Raw genomic sequence first — 12643 nt, 5'->3', positions numbered from 1 at the left:
CTGACCTGATTTTCATTTGTGGCTCAAATGTTGGGGAATAAAGTATGTCACCATTACGTGCAGTCACACTGGGCTCACCCTATTCTGGTCATCTTAATGTGTGCTGCAGGGTTTTTGAGCCTCGTGATTATAAAATCATATAAAGTAAATGTCATAAAAGTAAAAAGAAGAAAAAAGAAAGAAAACTCAGAAAAGTGTCACTGTGCTACAGTCAGTATATGAGCTCACTGTGGTCCCTTATTCATTTAGCAATATAATACTTATAATTTCACACATTCGAGGAGGGAATTGGAATTGAAACCCTCAATAACAATCAACATTTTTACTTTGTTCTTTGCTTTTTTAAGGTCAGTAAACACAGATGAGTGGGAATGCAATCCACCATGAAGAGGTTAGCATGATTATTTGATTATAGTATTGCTAAAAACTGATTCAAATATAGAAAAAAAACACAAATCACAAAAAAGTCATGCTTCTTCATCAAATTACTGCTCAGAAATAATGAAAATTTTCCATTTTGAAGACTAGACAATCAAAAAGTAAGTGAGGATCAAGTAGGTGAGGGAAGGACTGGATGCAAAGTCAAGCTTTGGGAAGCACATGTAATCAAAAACATCTCCATCATTGCTACTTTCAGTAGATCAAAGGTGGTGTGGTGTTATTGGTAGCGTTCATTGTGTTTGTAGATTGGCTGCTTCATCAGTGTTAATTTTGACAGCAAACTTTCTTAAAACTTTTTTAGTTTTAGTCATAGTTTAGGCATCAAATTCTAATTGACTAAATACCATATTTTTTTACTGAGAGAACTTCAAGAGACAATCCAGCAGTTCGCACTGTTTTATAATTAGGCAGTTAAAAGTTCAGGTTGCATGTCATGGTTCTGGGTGTTTGACCCAACTTTTGAGTTTATTGTGTTTTTTCCAAGTGTTTTTGTGTTATTATGATGATTTAGGTTTCACTAGTCAGTCCTGAGTTTTTCTTGCTGTTTTCAGAGTTTTCTTGTGTTCCGTGTTTCCCCTCCTTGTGTCTCCTCCCGTTGTCCCCTCAGCCTGTCTAGTCCCAATGGATTAGTCTGTGTCTTAGTATTTCCTGTTTTATTTTGACAGTCTCCTGTCCTGTGTTCAGTTTTGCTTCCTCTTGTGTCATTAGGTCTGTTCATCACAGCTATGTTCCCCATGTGTTTCCACTTCCCTCGTCACCCCATGTGCATTTATTGTGTGAGTTTTCTTTCGTTCATTGTCAGGTTGTTTGTTAGTCTTCCCCATCTATTGTTTTTTTTCCTTGTTACCTGTGTGTTGCTCTGAGTTTAGTTTCTCCCAGTTTAGATCAGTTATTGGCTTTTGGTTTTGAGTTTCTGTTGTAGTGTTAGATCTGAATTCTTGAATTGGATTTAGTTTTAGTTCCTTCGTTGAGGTTGTTATCTGTGTCATGTTCCTCTTGGTTCCTTCTTCTGTCTCAACTGCTTGTGCTTACACAAATGCTCCCTTGTCTGTCTTTATGTTCTTTTTGATTATTTCCTGTTTTACTCGATTTAACCTGTGTCCTCTGATTCCCATGCACTGTTGTTCTGCTAAAAACTCCACTCTATGACTCAAAATTGATATCTAACACAAATAAAATAAAAAATTAAAACAGAAAAAACAAAAGGTATAACATTTCTTCTTTTTTCTGTCTACAGTGGTAGCAGCAGCTGTGGGGATATCGGGCCAGACTCACGTATTTCTGGATAAAACCCAGACAAGAGTGATTGCTCCATCTGGGTCATCTCTGACTTTGCACTGCTGCTTGAGCACAAAGAAATATGAGAGATATCGAGTGTCTTGGTATTTTAGCTCACATGGACCTTCATTCAGCAACTCAGGGAATCTGTGCAGTAAAATAATTAACAAGTTTGCAAACAGTTCCACTGAAGGCAGTGAAAATACACACATTTTATCTGTTGTTAATGAAACATGCAGTGGATGGTACTTTTGCAAAATCACAGGAGAGGTTCCCAGTTTAACAGAAATTCGGAGCAATGGAAAAGAAGTACTGGTTTGTAAGTATTCTTGTAGTGACATTTTACTTTAACTAGCATGTGTGAGCAATGCGCAGAAATGTAATAACTGGTTTAGTTATACATTTTGATACTAATTCATATGCTTTACCCACTGATACTTCAAATAAACTGGCTTACAAAGATTAAATGAATGTGTAACATATGTGTTAAATACTTGTGAATTTCACCCAAAACACTTTCTTTTTTTGGATTAAATATGTCATTTTTGCATCTCACTCTCCTACCTGTGTGATCTGAGTCTGTGTGCGTTCATGTGCGTGTGTGCGCTGCGTGGTGACGTAGGCGCGTGCATGTGTGCCCCGGTCACAGCTCCTTTCAGCATGGCCGGAGGTAAGTCACTGCCACGTTGCTCTCAGCTAATTAAAGTTTGTTCGGATCCCAAGCTGCAGTGTGAATACAGCCGAACCGCCGCGTTTTTGTTTGTCATTAAGAGACTCATTCGGGATAAGTTTTGTGGCGGGCGGAGTTCACTAATATACACTTATAATGAGTTTTAGTCGAGAACGCAGCTAAAATGCTAGCATGCTAAGTTAGCCTGATCGCTAGCGGCTTGAGAGCGTACTCGCGGCAGTCTCCCTTTTTTTAACAGCATGCACTCTTTTTTTCCTTCGTCAGGAGAGGTGTACTGGCAGTCGCATGACACACACAGATCGAACACATATTTCTGTGTTGCAGGTATGGAGATGTTCTTATGTTTTGGAGATGCAGTCTTTCATTTATTGTTCTTATAAGTTGTTTTGATGTTTTTTCAGTGACATATTATTTATTTTGTGCTTTTTGTTTTTGAGAGCTTAAGTTAATGTTTTAAAACAATTTGTTGTATTTGATTCATTACATTAATGTACATTAATGAAGCTGCAGGCACAGCTCCTTTCAGCATGGCCGGAGGAGAGGTGTACTGGCAGTCGCATGACGCACACAGATCGAACACATATTTCTGTGTTGCAGATGTACAGTAAAGAGCCAAAGACCAGTACTGTCTCCTGCCTCTTACTTTCACGCCAGAACACAACGCAGAACAACAGGCGTAACACATGAACGGGTTACATTGGTGCCGTGACCCTTTGGATTCATCAAGCATCGACGTCATCTCGATCACCGTGGGGAGCTCGTCGCAATTGCCCTCGTTCCAAGTTGGTTGCTTTTCCTAACTTGTGTGGGACTTTTTGAATGAGCTTGGACATTTAATCTGCTCAATTCTCATCCTGGATAACATTAAGTGTTAGTTAAGAATACTGTGTTTGCTTTTGTACAGTTGCACTATTTGGAATCTTGTTTCTTGTGATTGTGGTTTATTCATCATTATGGAGTCAGCATCTGGTTCAGAGGCAACTGGTGTTCCTGATGGGGAGGTTTCCTCTAATGTTGGTATGGGGCGAGGGTGGTTTCTTGGGGATGGGGTTCAGACACCTAAAGTTGGTGTGTCATTTGCTCCCAAGTTTTGTTCCACTCGTCTCCAGGTTCCCCCCTGTGACATTCAGACCCCGCAGACAGCTGGCAGTGCTGAGTTGAGTACACTCATCTCAGATTTGGCCAATCAGATTGGTCAGTCCATTGTAGCCCAGCTGCAAGGTGATAAGGGGACCAGTATGCCTACTGAAAGCTCTAAGGCTGAGCAGGGACCCCCTGAGCTAAATTTGTCTGGGGTGAAACTTGTCTTGCAATCAGACGTCAAGGAGCCACCAGTTTTCAGGGGTGATGGCAGTGATAAATTTTCCATTCATGAATGGGTTGAAATGATGGAAATGTACTTTGTAAAACGCAACACACCAACAGATCAGCGAGGATGTAGTGAGGGTCACCCTACGTCACAACCCCTCACTTGACCATGTCCAGGTTCCTGAATTGATATTTGACATTCTGAAACAGCACTTTAGTGTATTGACTTACTCTTCTATGCCTATGGCTGACTTCTATAACACGAAACCATTACAACATGAGGGAGTGATGGAATATTGGATAAGGCTAAACAATGCTATTGACGTTGCTGACGAGTGCTTGCGTAGGCAGGGGCGTAATGTTGAGGATCCAGGGCGTGAGGTCTCGATGATGTTCATCAAGTATTGCCCTGACCCCATCCTCTTGAACAGGCTCAGCATCAAAGCAGCTGAGGAGTGGACAACCACTGAGGTTCAAGAACGCATTGATAGCTTCCAGGAAACTGCCCTGACTGCGTAGTCAGGGCAGTTTCCACACCTCACAGAGGAGAGAGGTTAGCCACAACTGCTCTATTGTGCCTCAAGAAGCGATGGCATCACAGCCTGGGCAGGCCAGTGTCGCCTTGCAGTCTCAGCCTACAGCACCAGCCTCAAACCTTGCTTGTCAGCTTTCGCCCACAGCAGCTTGCTTCACTCCTGTTCTAGCTGATGTTTCGACAACCTGTCCTTCTGGGACATCAGTGTCTTCTTGTCCGGTGCCTACTCCTACTCCTCAGTTCCAACAGTCACCAACATACAGTGTGTCCACTCAATCTAGTCAGCAGTCAGTTGGTTGCGAGCTTGGTTCGACTAACACCCAAGCTTTTGATGTGACCGGCATGCGCGCTCTGATCAGCCTCTTGGATCGCGTGATTGCATGTCAGAATGTGCAGACTACAGCCCCTGCATCTGCACCTTCGCAGCGTTTTACCCGCGGGCCCTTTCTTAAGAAGAGTTGTCAGGTCTGTGGCAACACTGGTCATTCCACTCACATGCACTGCAGGAGAGAGAATCTCTGTCTTGCATGCTTTGCTCCTGGTCATTGGAAAAAGGACTGTCACAGTCGTCGTGAGGGACGGGAGGCCGGGGCTGTCGCGAGGCAGGGTTGGCCTTCGGAAAACTGAATCACCCACATTTGGAGAGGGGCAGTGTGGGGGATGAACCTAATACCCTCAATCATGATGAATCGGATCTCGAAATTCTTTATGTCAACACCTGTTCAACAATGCCAGAGGGATACCGTGTCGTGGTTCAGGGACCAGCAGTAGTGCCTACATTTAGTGAATTGTTCTACACCCAAGTTGCAGTGAATGACAAGGTTAACTTGAGGGGCATGATGGATTCCGGGTCTATGGCTTGCACTATGAGTGAAGAGGCCGAGAAGTCACTTAGAGAGGCTGGGGCTCTTGTGAGTGGACCGCAGTCGGCCGAACGTATTGTGCTGGTTGGCTGTGGTGGGAAGCAGACCCACCCAAAGTGCGTTTATGACTTGACACTTACTGTCCACGGTGTGAAATGCATTGTACCAGTTTTGGTAGTGTCGGGCCAGCGTGATGAGCTCATCATTGGCTCCAATGTTCTCAAGTACCTGATGCGAGTTATGAAACATTCTGATGACTATTGGAAGCTTGTGTCTGTGGGAAGCAAGCACTCGCTTCTTGACTATGAGCACTTCTTGGACATGATGTCGTGCACCACCAGATGGAGGGGTGAGGAGGTTCCTGACAAAATTGGCACTGTGAAACTGCCTCGTGCTGTGATACTACTCCCACGGTGTGAGCATCTGGTATGGGGCAGGCTGCCCAGCAATGTGCCAGTCTCTCCAGGCAGCACGATCATCGTGGAACCTTGCACCTCTGGGTCTGGGCCGAGAGACGTTCTTGTTGGCCGGGTGATCACATCCATGTGGGGTGATTGGTGGGTGCCATTGAAGATGACCAATCTCTCCTCAAAACCACTAACCTTGAAACGCAACTCGAGGGTTGCTGTCGTTTCATCTTGCCTTGCGGTGGAGGACCTTGATTTCCAGCAGGACTCCTGCAAGATGGCGAGTATGGCCCAGGTACCAGTCAGTGGGCCAGCTGCTACTGAGGCCGACTTGAATGACAGGTTGTGCTCCCTAGGTTTGGGTGATCTTGACATTGACTCATGCCATGCCAGCTTACAATCAAAGAGAGAGCTTGTTGAGCTAATTGAGCAGTATGAGGACATCTTCTCTAGACACCCGCTTGACTGTGGCGAAGCTAAACGCTTTGTACATCGGATCCACCTGACTGATGAACGCCCATTCCGTATGCCTTACAGAAGAGTACCCCCTGCTCATTACCAACAACTAAGGCAGGTACTCACTGACATGGAGGAGAAAGGGATTATTCGCAAATCCATCAGCGAGTATGCATCCCCCCTCGTCATGGTCTGGAAAAAGGATGGTGGATTGCGGATTTGTACGGACTTCAGGTGGTTGAATGCGCGGACTCTTAAGGATGCGCACCCACTCCCTCACCAAGCGGATTGCCTTGCCGCGCTTGGGGGCAATGCCTTCTTCAGCACGATGGACTTAACCTCTGGGTTTTACAACATTCCAATGTGTGAGGAGGATAAGAAGTACACCGCTTTCACAACGCCTGTTGGCCTCTACGAATACAACCGGATGCCACAAGGGCTCTGCAATAGCCCAGCTTCATTTATGCGCATGATGCTGAACATCTTTGGTGACCTCAGCTTCACCAGTCTGCTCTGCTACTTGGATGACCTCCTGGTCTTTGCTCCCACTGAAGAGGAAGCCCTGTGCCGGCTCCGAGCTGTTTTTCAAAGGTTGAGAGACAACAATCTCAAGTTGAGTCCAAAGAAGTGTCATCTGCTGCGGAAGTCAGTCAGGTTTCTTGGTCATGTCATCGACCAGACCGGAGTGGCTGTGGACCCAGCTAAGGTGGAAGTGATTTCCAAGATGCCAAAGGAGGCTCTAATGGAGAAGGATGGTTGCACTCCTTCTGTGAAAAGGATTAAGTCCTTTTTAGGAATGGTCTTTTTCTATCAGTGCTTCATTCCTGGTTGCTCAGCCATTGCCAAGCCTCTGTTTGCTCTGACGGCTGGTCAGAAGAGGAAGGGACGGACTAGTCACGCTGGGAGGGGTGCTGGCATGTTCAGGAAGTTGACTGCTGCAGATTGGAGCCCTGCATGTGACAAGGCCTTTCATAAACTGAAGGACGACCTCCTTAACTGTGCCGTGTTGGCTCACCCTGACTTTTCACGACCGTTTATTTTGTCTGTGGATGCTTCTCTGGATGGACTGGGAGCGGTTTTATCACAATTGCCTATCGACGGGGATAAGGCACGCCCTATTGCTTTCGCGAGCAAAGCGCTAAGCAGGTCACAGCAGAGATACCCAGCCCATCGCCTTGAGTTCATGGCCCTGAAGTGGAGCATCTCTGAAAAGTTCAGCCACTGGTTGAAGGGGCACCAGTTCACAGTGTGGACTGACAACAACCCGCTCGTTTATGTATTGACCAAACCCAAGCTGGACGCTTATGAACAAAGGTGGGTGGCCAAGCTGTCATCCTACAACTTTGATTTGAGGTACATCCCAGGTCGAAAGAATGTTGTAGCAGATGCACTTAGTCGTGACCCCTTCACCTATTCTATTGGTGGGCGCTTGCTTCAGGAGCCCTACGAGCACTTGGTGCGGAATGCAGAAGGTGCGGCGGCTCATGAGGTGCAGGACGCTTTCAGGTTTGGTGTCCAAAATCTTCAGGTTGCCCAACAACCTGTTCCAGCTCTGACCTCAGAAGATTCCTACAGTTCGTCGGAAGTCACGGCTACCTTGGTTCACCATAATTACTGGGAAACCGCTGCGGAGAATAGAGCTGCCTCCCTTCTCTACCTTGTTCAGCAGTTGCAACCAGTTGGCAATGATGTACTGCCATCACTTACCTTACATGAGCTGGAGGACCACCAACTTCAAGATCCTATCATCTCCGCTGTCCTGCCACTCGTAGCCCGCAGGAGGCGCCCTTCCAGGCGTGAGAGACATGATATGGATTCCAGGGGACTGGCCCTATTGAAGCACTGGGAGAGGCTCAAGGTTCGGGATGGCATTCTCTACAGGGAGACGAGAGACCCTGTGAGCAAAACAAAGAGACTCCAGTTGGTGTTGCCAGTGAATTTACGGGCGCAGGCCTTGAAAGGTGTCCACGATTTGGCAGGGCACCAGGGTCAAGTTCGGACCCTCCACCTAGCAAGGCAACGTTTTTTCTGGCCCAATATGGAGAGGGATGTGAAGGAGCATGTTCGGTGCTGTGGAAGGTGCATACTTGCCAAGACTCCAGAGCCTGCAGCACGAGCCCCATTAGAGAGCATTAAGACCTCTGCTCCCATGGAGCTCATCTGCATTGACTTTTGGTCAGCAGAGGACAAAAAGAAGCGCTCTGTTGATGTGCTTGTGGCAACTGACCACTTCACGAAAATGGCCTTTGCTTTCCCGTGCAAGAATCAGACTGCCAAGCAGGTTGCCAGAAAGTTATGGGACTGTGTTTTTTGTGTATATGGTTTCCCTGAGCGTATTCACTCAGACCAAGGTCCCAGCTTTGAGAGTGAATTATTTTCTGAGCTTCTGCAGATTTCGGGCGTTGCCAAGTCTCACACTACGGCTTATCACCCTATGGGCAATGGGGGCACGGAGCGGTTCAACCGCACACTTGGCAACATGCTGCGAGCTCTCCCTCTCAGAGCCAAACAGGAATGGCCGCAGCAGATTCAGACATTGACCTTTGCTTATAATGCAACTGTTCACGAGACTACTGGATATGCCCCATTCTACTTGATGTTCGGCCGTGTCCCACGACTACCGGTCGACGTTATGTTCAAGTCTGTTTTGCATGATCCCATTGTGGTGGACTTTAACGGCTACTCCAAGCTTCTTCTGTCATACTTGTCTGAGGCTGCCAAGATCGCCCGGGAGCACACCAGCAATGAGCAGGAGCATCAGGCTCGTCAATACAATAAGAAAATCAAAGGTGTGTCTCTGAACGTTGGGGATCGCGTCCTGCTTGCCAATAAAGGCGAGCGGGGCAAGAAGAAACTTGCAGACAAGTGGGAGCCTCAGGTTTATACTGTTGTGGAGAGTCATCCCAGGACCCACATTTACAGGATCAGTGACTCTTCAGGCCAGAGTAAGGTTGTACACAGAAACCTTCTGTTGGACGTGAGTTTCCTTCCTGTCCAGGATTCGTTGGGAAGTCAGTCCCTAGATTTTTTCTCCAGTGAGGGGGATCTCAGTGCTTGTGGGGATCTGGAGGACTCTAGCAGTCTAGAGACAGAGTCTACCGCAGCAAGGACTTCCTTGTGGGTCCTTTCGGATTTGAGCCATGGAGTGGATGTGGATTCTGTGGCAGGAGAACATGCCTCACAGTCCACGGATCGTCAGCATGGTTCATGTGATGGTGCGGCTGTGGACAATGCCCTACCTGACTCTCAGACTTGCACAACGCACACTTCAGCAAGCCCTTCTGGTCAGGCCCAGCACCTTGCTCTTCCTACTCCGGTTGACTGTTCCGCTACCTCTGATTTGACACAGTCTGGCACAGATTCTGCTCCAGGTGCCTGTCATGGGGACGCTGTTGTTCCGCAGACTGTTCCTGTTTCTGGCTCAGACATCAATCAGACCTCTGGTCAGCCGTATACTGGGCAGCCATCCAACTTGCCAAGACATGACTCTGACCATGCCAATGTTCGAAGCAGAGTGGTTACCAGAGCAGGTCGGGTGGTAAAGTCAGTCAACAGGCTGATAGAAAACATGGTCCAGAAGCCTATTACATGGGGCCTGTTACCGCCACGGGAGGCTCGGCCTCTGACGTAGACTGTTTGTTTTGGTCATCCCATTGCGTATTATGAATGTGTTGTACTTGCTTGAGGCATCATGACACCCACCCTGGGCGTGTTTATGGGACCATGTTTGATGAGGTGTAGGCTGCACCTTTGTGTTCTGAAAGGGTTGGAGGCCTGATCAACCTATCCAACTTCTTTTAATCCATTTATGGATAGTTTTTTAACTGAACTATGGGATAAGATCCTTGGGTTGCCTGTTCTGGAGGTGATGGTAGTTCAGCATCGTTGTGCCTCTTGGTACTGCAGTACCATTCAGATGTGTAGTGATTTTGGTGAAATTCAGGGGGGGTGAATGTAACATATGTGTTAAATACTTGTGAATTTCACCCAAAACACTTTCTTTTTTTGGATTAAATATGTCATTTTTGCATCTCACTCTCCTACCTGTGTGATCTGAGTCTGTGTGCGTTCATGTGCGTGTGTGCGCTGCGTGGTGACGTAGGCGCGTGCATGTGTGCCCCGGTCACAGCTCCTTTCAGCATGGCCGGAGGTAAGTCACTGCCACGTTGCTCTCAGCTAATTAAAGTTTGTTCGGATCCCAAGCTGCAGTGTGAATACAGCCGAACCGCCGCGTTTTTGTTTGTCATTAAGAGACTCATAATGAGTTTTAGTCGAGAACGCAGCTAAAATGCTAGCATGCTAAGTTAGCCTGATCGCTAGCGGCTTGAGAGCGTACTCGCGGCAGTCTCCCTTTTTTTAACAGCATGCACTCTTTTTTCCTTTGTCAGGAGAGGTGTACTGGCAGTCGCATGACACACACAGATCGAACACATATTTCTGTGTTGCAGGTATGGAGATGTTCTTATGTTTTGGAGATGCAGTCTTTCATTTATTGTTCTTATAAGTTGTTTTGATGTTTTTTCAGTGACATATTATTTATTTTGTGCTTTTTGTTTTTGAGAGCTTAAGTTAATGTTTTAAAACAATTTGTTGTATTTGATTCATTACATTAATGTACATTAATGAAGCTGCAGGCACAGCTCCTTTCAGCATGGCCGGAGGAGAGGTGTACTGGCAGTCGCATGACACACACAGATCGAACACATATTTCTGTGTTGCAGATGTACAGTAAAGAGCCAAAGACCAGTACTGTCTCCTGCCTCTTACTTTCACGCCAGAACACAACGCAGAACAACAGGCGTAACACATGAACGGGTTACAAATGCTCATCAGAAACTAGTATTTTGCCCACAGCAAACATCTTTCAAAGAAGAAGAAGAAGAAAAGGAGCTAAGCCCTGTTCAGGCCGTTCGTGCAGCGTGCCCAAAAAGAAGCGTAAATTTTTTTTTGTCGAGCCGTTACAACAGACAACAATCTTGTGGATCAACAGAAGAGCAATGTAAGACTAAGTATCTCTTGTATGTGTATATTTATGTATTTAACTTGTATTTATATTAAACTTATACAATTAGCAGATGCACACTTAGGTTTGTAAGATGCATCTCCTTTCCGCAAGTAACGACAGGAGTGCCAAAGCAGCCAAACATTTGTATCGGTACTTTATTGTTACATGGTTATGTCATAGGTTAGGGTATATTATAATAATTTGAGTTCTGCTATACAGATAAATTTAACTTGCAGTAATGAGCAGAATAGCAAATTACCTTTTACAGGGAGTGGATTAGTAAAGTAAAGAGTTAGTAAAATTTCACTCTTTTTGTGTAGCAAGTCTAATAGTGAAGAGCCTTTTTTGTGATGTGTATTTGACTTTTCAGCTGTGTGGACAATGGCCAAAAGAAGAGCCTAAACACGTCGATTCAGCTGCAACAGGCCCCAGGTAGCCTATCTAAATACTAATTTACATTACCTTTGTTTCTTTCATTTATAGTGTTCATTACATGTTTGCATTACCCAAAACCAGTAAGCACATCATGCATAAATATTGTTTAAATCTATTGTCTCTCATTTCCTTTTAATCCCCACAGTGGTCACGCATACGTCCTTCAAACGAACTTATATAACTTAATGCCATCATAATACGGTTTGTTGTGCCACGTCTACCTTTCACTATTCACTGCACACAAGATGTTCAAAATCTAATTTTAACCTTGATGTTTTCAGTGATCATCAAGGATCGCAGTTCAGCACGCCAGTGAATACTAACTGCCTCCAACCGACACTTTGCTCCTGATAATGTGTACATCTAATTATTAAAAAACATTCTGATTAGGTCGACAGCTCATCAGGAAAGGACAGAAAAACAATAAACAAATCCAATTTACTTCATATACTCAAAGGCTGTCAATGACAAAAAGGAGTAAAACAGAAGCTAAGGACATAAAGGATGCTGTGGCCATTGGGTTTTATCATTTCTATTTTTTCTGAATTTTTACCTTCAAATCTTAATATTAATTCAATCTTTTTTATTATATATACATTTTTGTTGTACAATCATTGCAAATTAGAGAATTTTTTAAATCATGAAAGTTTTTTTTCTACAAGAATAAACAGAAATTATTGAAAGTGTCTCTCTTCATCTTTGTGTTTTAAACAATGCAAAATGTCCTGTAATCTTATCATCATGTGCTTATGATTTTTCTAACAAATGACTGAATTTTATGCATTACCAATGTGAAATCACAGCCTAATCTTAATGCAGATGTTTGCACACATACAGTACTGTACATGCAAAAGATGCTTGAAGTGGGGAAACACTTCAAGACATTTTCTCTGTGGGAGGATTGTTCACCTATTTCCAATCCTGATTATGACCGCCACCTCTCAGGCCGCCCATACGTCTGTAAAGTCAGTTATGATCTGGGTGTCTGGTTTATGATTATATCAGGCTGCAGTGACTTGACAAAAACTTTTTTTTATGAGTCAGACGTGAATAATAAATTAGACCAAATATAAAATGTAATGAATTATGTGATATAAAAAATGGATTTTCTTTCAGTAACCTCAAAGAAATCTGTTCATCGTGCATTTTTTTTAACCATCACACCTTCTTTTTTGTTTTTTGCTTTCTTACACTCAATCTCAACATGTTCAGTGCTGAATTAAA

General features: G+C 44.8%; 2 protein-coding genes across 2 annotated transcripts; both read left to right on the top strand.

Annotated features, from left to right (window-relative positions):
* Positions 1 to 2198: 2198 nt before the first annotated feature.
* LOC113024962 (uncharacterized) lies at positions 2199 to 7991 on the top strand. Its single transcript, XM_026172262.1, has 4 exons — positions 2199 to 2389; positions 2675 to 2734; positions 3008 to 7924; positions 7959 to 7991. The coding sequence occupies exons 3-4, from the start codon at positions 4982 to 4984 to the stop codon at positions 7989 to 7991; spliced, it is 2976 nt and encodes a 991-aa protein (XP_026028047.1). The 5' UTR covers positions 2199 to 2389; positions 2675 to 2734; positions 3008 to 4981.
* LOC113026820 (uncharacterized) lies at positions 7939 to 11966 on the top strand. The gene is made up of 6 exons (XM_026175986.1): positions 7939 to 10129; positions 10368 to 10427; positions 10701 to 10978; positions 11355 to 11416; positions 11565 to 11620; positions 11701 to 11966. Exon 1 carries the CDS (start codon positions 8018 to 8020, stop codon positions 9608 to 9610), a length of 1593 nt encoding a protein of 530 aa, XP_026031771.1. The 5' UTR covers positions 7939 to 8017; the 3' UTR covers positions 9611 to 10129; positions 10368 to 10427; positions 10701 to 10978; positions 11355 to 11416; positions 11565 to 11620; positions 11701 to 11966.
* The last annotated feature ends 677 nt before the right edge of the window (positions 11967 to 12643 follow it).

Source organism: Astatotilapia calliptera, chromosome 7 (assembly GCF_900246225.1).
Source record: "Astatotilapia calliptera chromosome 7, fAstCal1.2, whole genome shotgun sequence".
Taxonomy (NCBI): Eukaryota; Metazoa; Chordata; class Actinopteri; order Cichliformes; family Cichlidae; genus Astatotilapia; species Astatotilapia calliptera.
This window is presented reverse-complemented; position numbering and strand designations above follow the sequence as displayed.